This window comes from Heterodontus francisci, chromosome 17, assembly GCF_036365525.1.
Source record: "Heterodontus francisci isolate sHetFra1 chromosome 17, sHetFra1.hap1, whole genome shotgun sequence".
NCBI classification, from domain to species: domain Eukaryota; kingdom Metazoa; phylum Chordata; class Chondrichthyes; order Heterodontiformes; family Heterodontidae; genus Heterodontus; species Heterodontus francisci.
This window is the reverse complement of record NC_090387.1, coordinates 3,309,544-3,328,528: the sequence shown is the minus strand read 5'-3', so window position 1 is coordinate 3,328,528 and position 18,985 is coordinate 3,309,544. Positions and strand designations below refer to the sequence as shown.

Here is an 18,985-nt window from a genome sequence, read left to right as displayed (position 1 = left end):
GTCCTATCAACACCTTCTCTTTTGTTATCTCTTTTGCCCCACCCCCGCTTTACTTGCTTAAAACCTTTTACATTTCTAATATTTCTCAGTTCTGATGAAGGGTCACTGACCTGAAACGTTAACTTTGTTTCTCTCTCCACAGATGCTGCCAGACCTGCTGAGTATTTCCAGCATTTCTTGTTTTTATTTCAGATTTCCAGCATCCGCAGTATTTTGCTTCTATATAAACGTAAGGAACAAAAGCCAATCTTAGCCAGCAGCAGTCAGGGCATTGCAACTGAGCGCAGTCGTTCGATTTAGGTAGAAAGGCGGAAAAAGACCAGGATTCTTGCTCCTGATGAACAACACTCTGAATAAGTTATCCGCCACCTTTCTTACATTGCAACAGTGGCTATCCTTCAAAAAAAAGTGCTTCATTGGCCATAAATGCTTTTTGACATCCCGAAGTTGTGAAGCGTGCAACAGAAATATAAGTTCTTTCTGACAATGCTGTGTGCTGGGGTTAAATACAAAGCCTCTCCTCCTGCCCAGTTTACCAGTTCAGTTGGACAGTTAAATGCAGCAATAAAGGAGAGGTTATTGTAAAAAGTTTGAGTGTGAAATGTGGGCAGGGCCTGTTTGCTGCTGTAAAAAGGCACCGCTGGGATTCGAACCCAGGATCTCCTGTTTACTAGACAGGCGCTTTAACCAACTAAGCCACGGCGCCGCCGACTCAGCCTCCAGAATCGGGGCTTTTAGACTCAGTGCGCCTGCGCACTCGGCAGCTCCATTCATAAAATCCGTTTTCAGGGACTGCGCCTGCGCAGACACTTAACGCCGCAGCGCGGAGAAAGAAGGGCAATGGGAGAATGAGGGAGGGGGCAATGGGGGAATGAGGGAGGGGGCAATGGGGGAATGAGGGAGGGGGCAATGGGGGAATGAGGGAGGGGCAATGGGGGAATGAGGGAGGGGCAATGGGGGAATGAGGGAGGGGGCAATGGGAGAATGAGGGAGGGGGCAATGGATGAGGGAGGGGGCAATGGGGGAATGAGGGGGGGGCAATGGGAGAATGAGGGAGGGGGCAATGGGGGAATGAGGGGGGGGCAATGGGGGAATGAGGGGGGGGCAATGGGGGAATGAGGGGGGGCAATGGGAGAATGAGGGAGGGGGCAATGGGGGAATGAGGGAGGGGCAATGCGGGAGGGACAATAGGGGAATGAGAGAGGGGCTATGGGGGAATGAGAAAGGGGCAATGGGGGAATGAAGGAGGGGCAATGGGGGTAATGGGGAGGGGAAATGGGGGAATGAGAAAGGGGCAATGGGGGAATGAAGGAGGGGCAATGGGCGTAATGGGGAGGGGCAATGGGGGGATGAGAAAGGGGCAATGGGGGAATGAGGGAGGGACAATGGGGGAATGAAGGAGGGGCAATGGGAGTAATGGGGAGGGGCAATGGGGGAATGAGAAAGGGGCAATGGGGGAATGAAGGAGGGGCAATGGGGGTAATGGGGAGGGGCAATGGGGGAATGAGGGGGGCAATGGGGAGGGGCAATGGGGGAATGGGGAGGGGGCATAGGGAGGGGCAGTAGGGCAGGGCTATGGGTAAATGAGAGAGGGCCAATGGGGAGGGGCAATGGGGGTAGGTATAGATGACAGAGGTCATCCAGTCTTATAAAAGCAAAATACTGCAGATGCTGGAAATCTGAAATAAAAACATTCCCAAAATCCACGAACAAGACTGTCCTGGGAGACCCATCATTTCAGCCTCTTCCTACCCCACTGAACTTATTTCTTCCTATCTTGACTCTATCTTTTCTCCGCTGGTCCAGTCTCTTCCCACCTACATCTGTGACTCTTCTGACGCCCTACGTCAATTTGACAATTTCCAGTTTCCTGGTCCTAAACGCCTCCTCTTCTCTATGGACGTCCAATGTCTCTACACCTCCATCCCCCACCAGGACAGTCTAAGGGCTCGCCGCTTCTTCCTGTAACAGAGGCCAACCAGTCCTCATCCACCACCACCCTCCTCCGCCTGGCTGAACTTGTTCTCACATTGAACAACTTCTACTTCAACTCCACTCACTTCCTTCAAGTAAAAGGTGTTGCTATGGGTACCCGCATGGGCCCTAGTTATGCCTGTCTTTTTGTGGGATATGTCGAACATTTCTTGTTCCAGTCCTACTCAGGCCCCCTCCCCCAACTCTTTTTCCTCACCCCTTCCCCTCCCTCCCAGAACCACGACACAGTTCCCCTTGTCCTCACTTTCCACCCCATCAGCCTCCATATCCAAAGAATCATCCTCCGCCCTTTCCGCCACCTCCAGCGTGATGCCACTACCAAAGGCATCTTCCCCTCCCCTTCCCTGTCAGCATTCCAAAGGGATCGTTCCCTCCACGACACCCTGGTCCTCTCCTCCATTATCCCCACCAACTCGTCCCCTTCCCACGGCACCTTCCCATGCAATCGCAGTAGGTGTAATACCTGCCCTTTTCCCTCCTCTCTCCTCACTAAGGCCCCAAACACTCCTTTCAGGTGAAGCAGCGATTTACTTGTACTTTCAATGTAGTATACTGTATTCGCTGCTCACAATGTGGTCTCCTGTACACTGGGGAGACCAAATGCAAGCTGGGTGACTGCTTTGTGGAACACCTCTGCTCAGTCTGAAAGCATGACCCCGAGCTTCCGGTTTCAGGCCATTTCAACACCACCATCGCCACCCCCCCCACCCCCCACTCTCATGCTCACATCTCTGTCCTGGGATTGCTGCAGTGTTCCAGTGAACATCAACGCAAGCTCGAGGAACAGCATCTCATTTACCGATTACCCCTATATTGACTGGGACTCACTTAGTGCTAGGGGCTTGGATGGGCCAGAATTTGTGAGGAGCATCCAGGAGGGCTTCTTAAAACAGTATGTAGATAGTCCAACTAGGGATGGGACCATTCTGGACCTGGTATTGGGGAATGAGCCCGGCCAGGTGGTCGAAGTTTCAGTGGGGGAGCATTTCGGGAGCAGTGACCATAATTCCATAAGTTTTAAGGTACTTGTGGATAAGGATAAGAGTAGTCCTCAGGTGAAGGTGCTAAATTGGGGGAAGGCTAATTATAACAATATTAGGCAGGAACTGAAGAATTTAGATTGGGGGCGGCTGTTTGAGGGTAAATCAACATCTGACATGTGGGAGTCTTTCAAACGTCAGCTGATTAGAATCCAGGACCAGCATGTTCATGTGAGGAAGAAAGACAATTTTGGCAAGTTTTGGGAAGCTTGGATAACGCGGGATATTGTGAGCCTAGTCAAAAAGAAAAAGGAAGCATTTGTAAGGGCTGGAAAGCTAGGAACAGACGAAGCACTTGAGGAATATAAAGACAGTAGGAAGGAACTTAAGCAAGGAGTTAAGAGGGCTAAAAGGGGTCATGAAAAGTCATTGGCAAACAGGATTAAGGAAAATCCCAAGGCTTTTTATACGTATATAAAGAACAAGAGGGTAACCAGGGAAAGGGTTGGCCCACTCAAGGACAGAGATGGGAATCTATGTGTGGAGCCAGAGGAAATGGGCGAGGTGCTAAATGAGTACTTTGCATCAGTATTCACCAAAGAGAAGGACTTGGTGGATGATGAGCCTAGGGAAGGGAGTGCAGATAGTCTCAGTCATCTTATTATCAAAAAGGAGGAGGTGTTGGGTGTCTTGCAAAACATTAAGGTAGATATGTCCCCAGGGCCTGATGGGATCTACCCTAGAATACTGAGGGAGGCAAGGGAGGAAATTGCTGGGGCCTTGACAGAAATCTTTGCATCCTCATTGGCTACAGGTGAGGTCCCAGAGGACTGGAGAATAGCCAATGTTGTTCCTTTGTTTAAGAACGGTGGCAAGGATAATGCAGGAAATTATAGGCTGGTGAGCCTTACGTCAGTGATAGGGAAACTATTAGAGAGGATTATTCGGGACAGGATTTACTCCCATTTGGAAAGAAACAAACTTATTAGCGAGAGACAGCATGGTTTTGTGAAGGGGAGGTCGTGTCTCACTAATTTGATTGAGTTTTTTGAGGAAGTGACGAAGATGATTGATGAAGGAAGGGCAGTGGATGTTATCTATATGGACTTTAGTAAAGCCTTTGACAAGGTCCCGCATGGCAGACTGGTACAAAAGGTGAGGTCACACGGGATCAGAGGTGAGCTGGCAAGATGGATACAGAACTGGCTCGGTCACAGAAGACAGAGGGTATCAGTGGATGGGTGTTTTTCTGAATGGAGGGATGTGACTAGTGGTGTTCCGCAGGGATCTGTGCTGGGACCTTTGCTGTTTGTAGTATATATAAATGATTTGGAGGAAAATGTCGCTGGGCTGATTAGTAAGTTTGCGGATGACACAAAGGTTGGTGGAGTTGCGGATAATGATGAGGATTGTCAGAGGATACAGCAGGATATTGATCGGTTGAAGACTTGGGCGGAGAAATGGCAGATGGTGTTTAATCCGGACAAATGTGAGGTAATGCATTTTGGAAGGTCTAATGCAGGTGGGAGGTATACAGTAAATGGCAGAACCCTTAGGAGTATTGACAGGCGTACAGGTCCACAGGTCACTGAAATTGGCAACGCAGGTGGATAAGGTAGTCAAGAAGGCATACGGCATGCTTGCCTTCATCAGTCGGGGCATAGAGTATAAAAATTGGCAAGTCATGTTGCAGCTGTACAGAACCTCAGTTAGGCCACACTTAGAATATTGCGTGCAATTCTGGTTGCCACACTACCAGAAGGACGTGGAGGCTTTGGAGAGGGTACAGAGGAGGTTTACCAGGATGTTGCCTGGTACGGAGGGCAATAGCTATGAGGAGAGGTTGGAAAAACTCGGATTGTTTTCACTGGAACGACGGAGGTGGAGGGGCGACATGATAGAGGTTTACAAAGTTATGAGCGGCATGGACAGAGTGGATAGTCAGAAGCTTTTTCCCAGGGTGGAAGAGTCAGTTACTAGGGGACATAGGTTTAAGGTGCGAGGGGCAAAGTTTAGAGGGGATGTGCGAGGCAAGTTCTTTACACAGAGGGTGGTGAGTGCCTGGAACTTGCTGCCAGGGGAGGTGGTGGAAGCAGATACGATAGCGACGTTTAAGATATATCTTGACAAATATATGAATAGGATGGCAATAGAGGGATATGGGCCCCGGAAGTGCAGAAGGTGTTAGTTTAGGCAGCATTAAGATCGGCGCAGGCTTGGAGGGCCGAATGGCCTGTTCCTGTGCTGTACTGTTCTTTGTTCGTTGTTCTAGGCACACTACAGCCTGCCGGACTGAACACTGAGGTCAATAATTTCAACCTAAGAACATAAGAAATAGGAGCAGGAGTAGGCCATTCGGCCCCTCAAGCCTGCCCCACCATTCAATAAGATCATGGCTGATCTAACCCAACCTCAACTCCTCTTTCGTGCCAGCTCCTCATAGCCCTCAACTCCCCGATATTTCAAAAATCTATCTACCTCCTCTTTAAATACTTTCAGTGATCTAGCCTCCACAACTCTCTGGGGTCGAGAATTCCAGACATTCATTACCCTCAGAGAAGAAATTCCTTCGCATCTCAGTTTTAAATGAATGTCCCCTTATTCTGTAACTACGTCCCCTAGTTCGAGATTCCCCCACTAGTGGAAACATGTTCTCAACATCTACCCTGTCAAGCCCCCTCAGAATCTTGTACATTTCAATAAGGTCACCTCTCATTCTTCTAAACTCTAATGAATAAAGGCCTAACCTGTTTAGCCGTTCTTGATAAGTCAACCCCTTCACCCCAGGAATCAGCCTAGTGAATCTCTTTTGAACTGCCTCCAATGCCCATATATCCTTCCTTAAATACGGGGACTAAAACTGTATACAGTACTCCAGGTGCGGCCTCACCAACACCCTGTACAGTTGTAACAGGACTTCCCTATTTTTAAACTCTAACCCCCGAGCAATAAAGGCATAAATTCCATTTGCCTCCTTAATTACTTGCTGCACCTGCATGTTAACATTTTGTGTTTCATGCACAGGAACACCCAGATCCCTCTGCGCTGCACTTCTTTGGAGTCTCTCCATTTTGAATCTTCCTACCAAAGTGCATGACCTCACACTTTCCTACATTAAACTCCATCTGCCAAGTTTTTGCCCCTCACTCAACCCTTGCAGATTCCTTAAGTCCTTATCACAACATGCCCTCCCACCTATTTCTGTATCGTCAGCAAATTTGGATATATTTCAGAGCATGGAGGGCCCCCTTTTTTATTTTTAGGAATATTTTTCTTTTTTATTTCTGATTTTTATTTTAGTTTAGTTTGTTTCATTATTCATTTTTTTTACCATGTGCCTGCCCATTGTTTTTTTTTTCATTTTTGTGCATTTGGCCAGGGCTGTTCATTTTTCTGTCAATTCACACCCTCTCTGCACTAAAGCTTTGTCTTTTAGCACACCATTAACATACCCTTTCCTCCATGACCTTCGGGTCAATTAGTCTCTGTGACCTTGTCCGATCAACACCTCTTTTGTTATCGCTTGCACCACGCCCACTTTATTTGCTTAAAACCTTTTACATTTCTGATGAAAGGTCACTGACCTGAAACGTTAACTCTGTTTCTCTCTCCACAGATGCTGCCAGATCTGCTGAGTATTTCCAGCATTTCTGGTTTTTATTCAGTCTGAATTCATCCAGGATGAAATGATTTCTTGTAAAATGGTTCAGCACTGAAGGAAGCCCATCGAATCCACACTGCTGCTTTTACCCACAGGAAGCACCCAGTCTAATCCATCCCCCCACCCCCGTCCCACACTGTCCCCCCCCACCGTCCCACACTGTTCCCCCCCCCGTCCCACACTGTCCCCCCCACAACGCGCAACACTGTCTCCCCCCCCCAGTGTCTCACACTGTCTCCCCCCCCCAGTGTCACACACTGTCTCCTCCCCCCCAGTGTCACACACTGTCTCCCCTCTGTCCCACACTGTTCCCCCACAACCCCGTCCAACACTGTCTCCCCCCCAACCCCGTCCAACACTGTCTCCCCCCTGTCCCACTCTGTCTCCCCCCCGCCCCACACTGTCTCCCCCCTGTCCCACTCTGTCTCCCCCCCACCCCACACTGTCTCCCCCCTGTCCCACTCTGTCTCCCCCCCCGCCCCGTCCCACTCTGTCTCCCCCACCGCCGTCCCACTGTTACTGCTCCTGTCCCGTAAGAACATAAGAAATAAGGGCAGGGGTAGGCTCTTCAGCACCTCGAGCCTGCTGCACCATTCAATAAAGGTGTTTGCCTCAACTGCACCTTCCTGCCTTATCCCCATATCCCATCGATCTCAGTCTTGAACATACTCAACGACTGAGCATCCACTACCCTCTACAGTAGAAAATTCCAAAGATTCACAACCCTCTGAGTGAAGAAATTTCTCCTCATCTCAGTCCGAAATGGCTGACCTTTATCCTGAGACTCTGACCCACGGGACTACATGCTAAACAGCGTTAGCAACATGCAATGGACAGAGCTAAGCGATCCCACAACCAACAGATCAGATCCAAGCTCTTGCAGTCCTGCCACTTCCAATCATGAATGGTAGTGGACAATTAAACAACTAACCAGAGGAGGAGGCTCCAAAAATATTCCCATCCTCAATGATGGGGGAGCCCAGCACATCATTGCAAAAGACAGAATCACAGAACTTTCACAGCGCAGAATGAGGCCATTCAGCCCATCGTAAATGCACCGCCTCTCTGGAATGAACATTTCCTTAGTGCCATTCCCCCGCCTTCTCCCTGTAACCCTGCACATTCTTCCTTTTCATATAACTGTCCAATTCCCTTTTGAATGCTTCAATTGAACCTGCCTCCACCGCACTCTCAGGCAGTGCATTCCAGACCTTAACCACTCGCTGTGTGAAAAAGTTTTTCCTCATGTCACTTTTGCTTCTCTTACCAAATACTTTAAATCTGTGCCCTCGCGTTCTCGATCAGCCAAGGCTGAAGCATTTGCAACAATCTTCAGCCAGAAGTGCCAAGTGGATGATCCATCTCGGCCCCCTCCTGAGGTCCCCAGCATCACAGATGCCAGTCTTCAGCAAATCCAATTCACTCCATGTGATATCAATAAATGGCTGAAGGCACTGGATACTGCAAAGACTATGGGCCCTGACAACATTCCGGCAATAGTACTGAAGACCTGTGCTCCAGAACTAGCTGCACCCTTAGCCAAGCTGTTCCAGTACAGCTACAAACATAGAAACATAGAAAAATAGGAGCAGGAGTAGGCCATTCAGCCCTTCGGGCCTGCTCTGCCATTCAAAAAAAATCATGGCTGATCGTCTAATTCAGTACCCTGTTCCCACTTTCTCCCCATATCCCTTGATCCCTTTGGCATTAAGAAATATATCTATCTCCTTCTTGAATATATTTAATGACTTGGCCTCCACTGCCTTCCGCGGTAGAAAATTCCACAGGTTCACCACCCTCTGAGTAAAGACATTTCTCCTCATCTCACTTCTAAATGGCATACCCCATATCCTGAGACTGTGACCCCTGGTTCTGGACTCCCCAGCCATTGGGACCATCCTCCCTGCATCTAGCCTGTCTAGTCCTGTTAGAATTTTATAGGTTTCTATGAGATCCCTTCTCATTCTTCTAAACTCTAGTGAATATAGGCCTAGTCGGCCCAATCTCTCCTCATACGTCAATCCTGCCATCCCAGGAATTAGCCTCGTTTATCTTCGCTGCACTCCCTTCATGGCAAGAACGTCCTTCCTCAGATAAGGGGACCAATACTCCAGATGTGGTCTCACCAAGGCCCTGTGTAACTGCAGCAAGACATCTTTGCTCCTGCACTCCAATCCTCTTGCAATGAAGGCCAACATACCTTTCGTCTTCCTGACTGCTTGTCATACCCGTATGCTGACTTTCTGTGTTTCTTGTACAAGGACACGTCCAGATCCCTCTGAACACCAACAGTTAAAGGTTTCTCACCATTTAAAAATATTCTGATTTTCTAATCTTACTACCAAAGTGAATAACCTCACATTTCCCCACGTTATACTCCAGCTACCACCTTGTTGACCACTCACTTAACCTGTTGATATCTCTTTGCAGCCTCTTTGTGTCCTCACAGCTTACATTCCCACCTAGCTCTGTATCATCAGCAAACTTGGATATTACTCTCTGTCACTTCAGCTAAGTCATTAATATAGATTGTAAATAGCTGAGGCCCCTGCACTGATCCTTGCAGCACTCCACAATTACAGCCTGCCAAATTGAAAATGCCCTGTTTGTCCCTACTCTCTGCTTCCTGTCCATTAACTAATCTTTTATCCATGCTAATATATTGCTCCATGAGCCCTGATCTTGCTTATTACCCCTTGTTGTGGCACTTTAACGAATGCCTTTTGAAAATCCAGGTATACTACATCTACTGGGTCCCCTTTATCTACCCTACTAGTTACATCCTCAAAAAACTCTAATAAATTTGACAAACAGGATTTCCCTTCTGTAAATCTGTGTTGACTGTGCCCAATCATAGTCAGTCCCTAAAACCAACCTCTTGACCAAGCTTTTGGTCATCTGTCTAATGTCTCCTTATGTCAAATTGTGTCTGATTTGTGCTCCTGAGAAGCACTTTGGGACATTTTACTTTGTTGAAGACGCTATATAAATGCAAATTGTTCTCCAACCACATTAAATTTAAAATCTTGTCCTCATCTTCCCTGAAACCACACTCCCGTTTCTGCACTTTTCCATCTGCTGACTCTCGTCTCATCCTGTTCTCCCCCCTTTGTCTGTCCCACCATTGTTGTTGGACCCCAGCCCCCGCTCCCGTGGACTCTGACTGAGAGACAGCTCACTGTTGTTGGAGAAATGTAGGTTTCTCCTTGGGATGGATGAGCGATGATGGGCTCAATGGCTTCCCCCATCCCTGTCTGTCTTGTGATGTGACCTTTTCCAAAGTCAGGCATCAGGAATTTTTCAGCCTGGTCATCATATTCAGGGTTAATCTGCTGTTCTGTCATGGTTTCCTGTTAGATTAACGAGCGCTGTTGTGTGTGTTTCTTGGCTGAATCTGATCAGACTCACAGTGCTGGATAAAATCGGGGGCTAAACGGCACACTGACCCAGACTACATTCACGGCCCTCAATAACTGGAAATGTTTGGGGGAGATTCAGGAGCAAAAACAGTGCGAGAGATTACAATCCCAGATAATGTCATTTGTTTTATTTTTAGGGTCAGACTGATTACATTATGACAACAAAATGAGTGAGTTCCCTTCCCACTGACTGATGGATCTGGATTCAATCGAAAGTGTCCACAAAATGAATTGAAAACTGAAATCCAAATTGGGATTGTTGGAAATGAAACAGAGAAACATCATCATTAGGACAGGTATGAGTCAGCATGAGATCAGTGTGGGAGTGTGGGGGGGTGTGGGAGGTGTCTGGGGGTGGGGGGGGGGGTTGGTGTGTGGTGGGGGGATGTTGGGAGTGTGGGGGGGGTTTGGTGTGTGGGGGGGATGTTGGGTGTGTGGGGGGGGTTTGGTGTGTGGGGGGGATGTTGGGAGTGTGGGGGGGGGTTTGGTGTGTGGGGGGGATGTTGGGTGTGTGGGGGGGGTTTGGTGTGTGGGGGGGATGTTGGGTGTGTGGGGGGGGTTTGGTGTGTGGGGGGGATGTTGGGAGTGTGGGGGGGGGTTTGGTGTGTGGGGGGGGATGTTGGGTGTGTGGGGAGGGATGTTGGGTGTGTGGGGGGTGTGTGTGGGGGGGTGTGTGGGGGGGTGTGTGGGGGGGAGTGGGAGTGGTGGGTGAGGGGGTGGTTCTGGGGACTGTGCTTTTATCAGTTTATATTAGAATGGGACAGCTGCCCATTTGGAGGGATTCGGGAACCGTCGGCCAATAGTGATTTAAGGAGCGAGGGCATTGAGTTATCGAGAAAAATCGAAGCAGATGAAGGGATTGAGGGTGGGACGAGAGTCCAGAGCAGTAAACTCAATTCAGTTCAATACAGTGAATGCTCTCGGTGTTTGGAGGAAGTTTGGGAAATGAGCCCAGGACCGATGACACATACAAAATTCCTACCCTCGCTCAAAGGTAGAGATTAGAGAATGAGCTGTTTCCAGGGATAGTGGAGCAGAATGCAGCAGAAGGGAGTTTATTTGGAGCCGACTGTTTGTAAAGAGTTGACTGTAGGTCAGAGAGAGATTGACACCATCACTTGAATTGCTTCCAACGGAGGAACTTTGTTTCTTTAGCAGGGCAGAGGGAGAGGGAAGGAACAAACATGCACCAGATGGAGCAGAATTAACAGGCTATGTGACCTTTCCTCAATTCTTGCTACGGATACGGGAGAATGAGTGGGGGCGGGAGCGGGGTCGGGGTCGGGGTCGGGATTGGGGTGGGGGTGAGAGGGTGGGCAGAGAGTTCTGTGGTGATGCTGACTGTCGGCAAAAGACGCAGAGGGTCAGAAACTCCGAGTCGTCCTTGTGGCATCTGGAGAACGGCTTTCCACAATGGGTACACTGAGGAGAGGAGGAGAGATATCAGCAGGATATAAGGCAACGGCACACTCACAGGTATACACACACCACACAGGTGTACACACACTCACAGGTACACACACGCACACACACGGGTACACAGGTACACACACAGGTATACACACACACACAGGTGTACACACACACACGGGTACACAGCTACACACACAGATGTACACACACATACACACATTCACCAGTATATACAGACACACAGGTACACACACACACACACACAGAGGGATACAGACACACAGAGAGGTATACACACACACAGGTATGCACACACACACATAGGTACACACAGTCACAGGTATACACACATACTCGTATATACACATAAACACACACAATCACACGCACAGGTGTAGACACAGACTCACACTCACAGATCACAGGTATACATACACACACATACACACTCACAGGTACACACACACACTCAAAAGTATACACATACTCACACTCACAGGTATACACACACCCCCACAGGTCACAGGTATACACACACATACTCACACAGGTACACTCATACAAAGGTACCCACACGCACAAGTATACACACATACTGAGGTACACACACTCACACAGGTACACACATGGACACAAGTACATACACACAGGTAGGTACACACACATAGACACACACAGGTACACACACACACACACACACACACACACACACACAGAGGAACACACACTCACAGGTGTATCCAAAAATACACACACACACACACACAGGTACACTCATACAAAGGTTTCCACACGCACAAGTATACACACACTCACACAGGTACACACAGGTACACACATGGACACAAGTACACACATACACACACAGGTAGGTACACACACAGGCACATACAGGTACAAACACACATACACTGGTATATATACACACGCACACACACAGGTACACACACTCACAGGTATATAGAGAGACACACGCACACACTCACAGGTATACACACTCACAAGTGTATACACAAACACACACACACACACACAGGTACACACACTCACAGGTATACAAACAGGTACACACACACAGAGGTACACAGGTACACACACTCACTCACAGGTACATACACAGGTGTACACACTCACAAGTGTATACACAAACACACACACACACAGGTACACACACTCACAGGTATACACACAGGTACACACACACAGAGGTACACAGGTACACACACTCACTCACAGGTACATACACAGGTATACACACACAGATACACACACTCACAGGTATACACAGGTACACACACACACACACAGAGGTACATACACTCACAAGTATATAGAGAGACACATACACAGGTACACACACTCAGATATACACACTCACACACACACAGGCACACACACTCACAGGTGTATACACACACAGGCACACACACTCACAGGTGTATACACACACAGGTACACATACTCATTCACAGTACACACACACAGGTACACACCCACATAAATACACACAGGTACACTCACACAAACACACTTACAGGTACACACACACTCGTACATACGCACAAACATACACAATCACTCACGTATTCACTCACACTCACAGTTTCTCCCTTCGTCAGATACAGGAGAAATGCCGTGAACAACAGATGCCCCTCTACATTGCTTTCATTGATCTCACCAAAGCCTTTGACCTCGTCAGCAGACGTGGTCTCTTCAGACTACTACCAAAGATCGGATGTCCAACAAAGCTACTAAGTATCATCACCTCATTCCATGACAACATGAAAGGCACAATTCAGCATAGCGGCACCTCATCAGAGCCCTTTCCTATCCTGAGTGGTGTGAAACAGGGCTGTGTTCTCGCACCCACACTTTTTGGGATTTTCTTCTCCCTGCTGCTTTCACATGCGTTCAAGTCTTCAGAAGAAGGAATTTTCCTCCACACACGATCAGGTGGCAGGTTGTTCAACCTTGCCCGTCTTAGAGCGAAGTCCAAAGTACAGAAAGTCCTCATCAGGAAACTCCTCTTTGCTGACGATGCTGCTTTAACATCTCACACTGAAGAGTGTCTGCAGAGTCTCATCGACAGGTTTGCGGCTGCCTGCAATGAATTTGGCCTAACCATCAGCCTCAAGAAAACAAACATCATGGGACAGGACGTCAGAAATGCTCCATCCATCAATATCGGCAACCACGCTCTGGAAGTGGTTCAAGAGTTCACCTACCTCGGCTCAACTATCACCAGTAACCTGTCTCTAGATGCAGAAATCAACAAGCGCATGGGAAAGGCTTCCACTGCTATGTCCAGACTGGCCAAGAGAGAGTGGGAAAATGGCGCACTGACACGGAACACAAAAGTCCGAGTGTATCAAGCCTGTGTCCTCAGTACCTTGCTCTATGGCAGCGAGGCCTGGACAACGTATGCCAGCCAAGAGCGACGTCTCAATTCATTCCATCTTCGCTGCCTCCGGAGAATACTTGGCATTAGGTGGCAGGACCGTATCTCCAACACAGAGGTCCTCGAGGCGGCCAACATCCCCAGCTTGTACACACTACTGAGTTCAGCGGCGCTTGAGATGGCTTGGCCATGTGAGCCGCATGGAAGATGGCAGGATCCCCAAAGACACATTGTACAGCGAGCTCGCCACTGGTATCAGACCCACCGGCCGTCCATGTCTCCGCTTTAAAGACGTCTGCAAACGCGACATGAAATCCTGTGACATTGATCACAAGTTGTGGGAGCCAGTTGCCAGCGTTCGCCAGAGCTGGCGGGCAGCCATAAAGACGGGGCTAAAGTGTGGCGAGTCGAAGAGACTTAGTAGTTGGCAGGAAAAAAGACAGAGGCGCAAGGGGAGAGCCAACTGTGCAACAGCCCCGACAAACAAATTTCTCTGCAGCACCTGTGGAAGAGCCTGTTACTCTAGAATTGGCCTTTATAGCCACTCCAGGTGCTGCTCCACACACCACTGACCACCTCCAGGCGCTTACCCATTGTCTCTCGAGATAAGGAGGCCCAAAAGAAAAAAAAGAAAAGAAATTCACTCACAGGTGCACACACAGACTCACACTCACAGGTCACAGGTATACATACACACAGGTAGACACACAGGTACACATACACACTCACACTCACAGGTACATACACACACTCAAAGGTAAATACGCACACTCACACTTTCTTTACACAGAGGGTGGTGAGTGCCTGGAACTTGCTGCCGGGGGAGGTGGTAGAAGAAGGTACGATAGCACATTTAAAAGGCATCTTGACAAATACATGAATAGGATGGGAATAGAGGGATACGGTCCCCGGAAGTGCAGAAGGTTTTAGTTTAGGTAGGCATCAAGATCGGCGCAGGCTTGGAGGGCCGAATGGCCTGTTCCTGTGCTGTACTGTTCTTTGTTCACACACACAGGTACACACACTCACTGGTACACATACTCATACATACAAGCACACACACATGCTATCACACTCACAGGTAAACACACACTCACAGGTCACAGATATATATACACACACATACACATCACACTCACACTCACAGGTATACACACACACACACACTCAAAGGTAAACACATACACTCACATTCACAGGTACACAGTCACACATACAAAGGTATACTCACACACTCACAGGTATACACACACACACACAGAGGTACACACACACAGGTACACTCATACACAGGTACCCACATGCACAAGTACACACACACACACAGAGGAACACACATTCACACAGGTACACATACAGGTACACACTCAAAGGTACATAGACACTTACACAGACACGCAGGCAGCGCATTCCACATCATAACAACTTGCTGCGTAAAACATTTTTTCCTCATCTCGCCTCTGGTTCTTTTGCCAATCACCTTAAATCTGTCTCCTCTAGTTACTGACCCTCCTGCCACTGGAAAGTTTCTCCTTATTTACTCTATCAAAAGCTTTCATTATTTTGAATGTCTCTATTAATTCTCCCCATAACATTCTCTGCTCTGAGAACAACCCCAGCTTCTCCAGTCTCTCCACATTAACTGAATTCCCTCATCCCTGGAACCGCTCTAGTAAATCTCCTCTGCACCCTCTCCAAGGCCTTGACATCCCTCGTCAAGTGTGGTGCCCAGAATAGGACGCAATACTCCAGCTGGGGCTGAGCCAGTGGTTTATAAAGGGTTTGGCATAATTTCCTTGCTTTTGTCCTCTATGCCTCTATTTATAAAGCCCAGGATTCTGTATGATGTTTTATCAGTCATTTCAACTTGTGATTCACAGCAGGAGCTCAGGAGAATTTTCTCCCACAGTCCAGAGGAACTGTATTAAATGATAGGTCATTCCACCCAGATCGGCGATGGAAGATGAGATACTTCTAGACAGCCTGACTCAGCAACACTTACTGATGACATGCTGTGGCTGTCTGAAAATTAACAGTGAAATTACGAGCAGCCTGATAAAACTCCCTTCATACAGGAAGGGAACAAACCCCCTCCCCGCACCTCAACCCCCAACTGAACTGAGCAAAGAAGAGACGACTCTCAAACCTGGACAACTTTCTCCCCATGTTCCCTCCATTCAGCTTTGACAGCTGGAATCTGTTCCATTCTTTCAATGTTCCAAACCCGCACTGTAGAGTCCTAGAAAAAAAAAATGGAAGATGTGAAAAAAGCAACTTAGAAACTGGAACAGAAGGTTTTAGAACCAGAGCTGACTTTGGCCAGTTAAAACAATTAAACCTGAGAGCAATGACACAGAAAATCCATTAAACATTCCATTGGATATCAGCGACAGGTAATGAGATAGTAGACTAACATGGCACTGGACTTTTTTTTAATTTGTCAGGATGCGGGCATCGCTGGCCAGGCCAGCATTTCTTGCCCATCCCTAATTGCCCTTGAGAAGGTGGCGGTGAGCTGCCTTCTTGAACCGCTGCAGTCCATGTGAGGTAGATACACCCACAGTGCTGTTAGGAAGGGAGTTCCAGGAGTTTGACCCAGTGACAGTGAAGGAATGGTGATATAGTTCCAAGTCAGGATGGTGTGTGACTTGGACGGGAACTTGCAGGTGGTGGTGTTCCCATGTATCTGCTGCCCTTGTCCTTCGAGGTGGTAGAGGTCGTGGGTTTGGAAGGTGCTGTCGAAGGAGCCTTGTAGATGGTAGATGAAAATATTATAAACTATCACAAATATAATCACTACCTTGCAGGCGGAGAGAATCCACTTGTTGTCTGAGGAGATTGCAACATCCATCACCCAATCCTTATGATCCTGTCAAGGTGGACAGAGAGGGAGGTAAACTGGGTAAATTGATACAGATTCATACTAAACTGTTACCAATTTACTATTTCATATTCCTCTAAAGGATCATATTCCAGATGTCTCCTATCATTGTATTCACAGCACAGAAACAGGCCATTCGGCCCGACAGGTCCATACTGGGGTTTATGCTCCACATGAGCCTCCTCCCACCCCTCTTCATCTCACCCTATCAGCATATCACAGAATCGTTACAATGCAGAAGGAGGCTATTCAGCCCATCATGTCTGCACTGGCTCTCCGAAAGAGCAATTTCCTCAGTTCCATTCCCCTGCCCCTTCTCCCCGTAACCCTGCACATTCTTCCTTTTCATGTAACTGTCTAATTCCCTTTTGAATGCTTCAATTGAACCTGCCGCCACCGCACTCTCAGGCAGTGCATTTCAGACATTAACCACTCTCTGCGTGAAAATGTTTTCCTCATGTCACTTTTGCTTCTCTTACCAAATACTTTAAATCTGTGCCCTATCATTCTTGATCCTTTCACGAGAGGGGACTGTTTCTCTCTATCTACTCTGTCCAGACCCTTCATGATTTTGAATACCTCTATCAAATCACCTCTCAGCCTTCTCTTCTCCAAGTAAAACAGTCCCATCTTCTCCAATCTATCTTCATAACTGAAATTCCTCATCCCTGGAACCATTCTGATGAATCTTTTCTGTACTCTCTCCAATGCCCTCACATCTTTCCTAAAGTGCGATGCCCAGAATTGGACGCAATACTCCAGCTGAGGCCGAACTAGTGTCTTAAACAAGTTCAGCATAACTTCCTTGCTCTTGTACTCTATGCCCCTATTAATAAAGTCCAGGATACTGTATGCTTTATTAACCGCTCTCTCAACCTGTCCTGCCACCTTCAATGACTTATGCACATATACACCCAGGTCCCTCTGCTCCTGCACCCCCTTTAGAATTGTACCCTTTATTCTATATTGTCTCTCCATGTTCTTCCTACCAAAATGAATCACTTCACATTTCTCTGCAATGAACTTCATCTGCCACCTGTCTGCCCATTCCACCAATAAAAGGGATGGTAGCAACATGGATACGGAATTGGCTGAGTGACAGGAAACAAAGAGTAGCGGTTAATGGATTTTTTTTGGGGCTGGAGGAAGGTGGACATTGGTGGACATTGTATATGTCCTTTTGAAGTTCTACACTATCCTCCTCACAGTTCACAATGCTTCCAAGTTTTGTATCATCTGCAAACTTTGAAATTGTGCCCTGTACATCAAGGTCTAGGTCATTAATATATATCAGGAAAATCAACACTGACTCCTGGGGAACTCCACTACAAACCTTCCTCCAGCCCGAAAAGCAACCATTAACCACTACTCTTTGTTTCCTGTCACTCAGTCAATTTCGTATCCATGTTGCTACCGTCCCTTTTATTCCATGAGCTACAAGTTTGCTCACAAGTCTGTTGTGTGGCACTGTATCACATGTCTTTTGAAAGTCCATGTACACCAGATCAACAGCATTGTCCTCATCAACCCTCTCTGTTACATCCTCAAAAAACTCCAGCAAGTTAGTTAAACTTGATTTTCCCTCCAGAAATCCATGCTGGCTTTCCTTAATTAACTCGCTTTTGTCCATGTGACTATTGATTTTTTTCTAGAAGTTTTCCCACCACCAAAGTTAAACTGACTGTCCTGTAGTTGCTGGGCTTATCCTCCCCCCCTTTTTTGAACAAGGTTGTAACGTTTGTAATTCTCCAGTCTAAGGAAGACTGAAAGATTATGGCCAGTGCCTCTGCGATTTCCACCCTCACTTCCCTCAGTATCCTTGGATGCATCTCATCTGGTCCTGGTGTTTTATCCACTTCAAGTACAGACAGCCTATCTAAAATAAAAGCAAAATACTGCGGATGCTGGAAATCTGAAACAAAAACAAGAAATGCTGGAATCACTCAGCAGGTCTGGCAGCATCTGTGGAAAGAGAAGCAGAGTTAACGTTTCGGGTCAGCGACCCTTCTTCGGAACCCCGAAGAAGGGTCGCTGACCCGAAACGTTAACTCTGCTTCTCTTTCCACAGATGCTGCCAGACCTGCTGAGTGATTCCAGCATTTCTTGTTTTTGTTTCAGCCTATCTAATACTTCCTCTTTATCAATTTTAAACCTATCTAGTGCCTGACTTGCCTCCTCTTTCAACATTGCCTGGGTTGCATCTTCTACCTTGGTAAAGACAGGGGGAGGTGGTGGTGT

General features: G+C 47.7%; 1 protein-coding gene and 1 non-coding gene across 2 annotated transcripts in view; both read right to left on the bottom strand.

The window, feature by feature from the left end:
• Positions 1 to 632: 632 nt before the first annotated feature.
• Positions 633 to 706, bottom strand: trnat-agu (transfer RNA threonine (anticodon AGU)). Its single transcript has one exon. It is a non-coding gene; the product is annotated as a tRNA-Thr (tRNA).
• Positions 707 to 10,592: 9,886 nt separating this feature from the next.
• The window catches only part of LOC137379140 (WD repeat-containing protein 88-like), a 47,216-nt gene continuing 38,823 nt past the window's right edge, over positions 10,593 to 18,985 (bottom strand). Inside the window, exons 9-11 of the mRNA XM_068049855.1 lie at positions 16,667 to 16,735; positions 16,013 to 16,105; positions 10,593 to 11,477 (exon numbers count right to left, since the gene is read on the bottom strand). Coding sequence (XP_067905956.1) covers positions 11,283 to 11,477; positions 16,013 to 16,105; positions 16,667 to 16,735 — 357 coding nt within the window. The 3' untranslated portion in view covers positions 10,593 to 11,282. The remainder of the gene's footprint in view (positions 11,478 to 16,012; positions 16,106 to 16,666; positions 16,736 to 18,985) is intronic.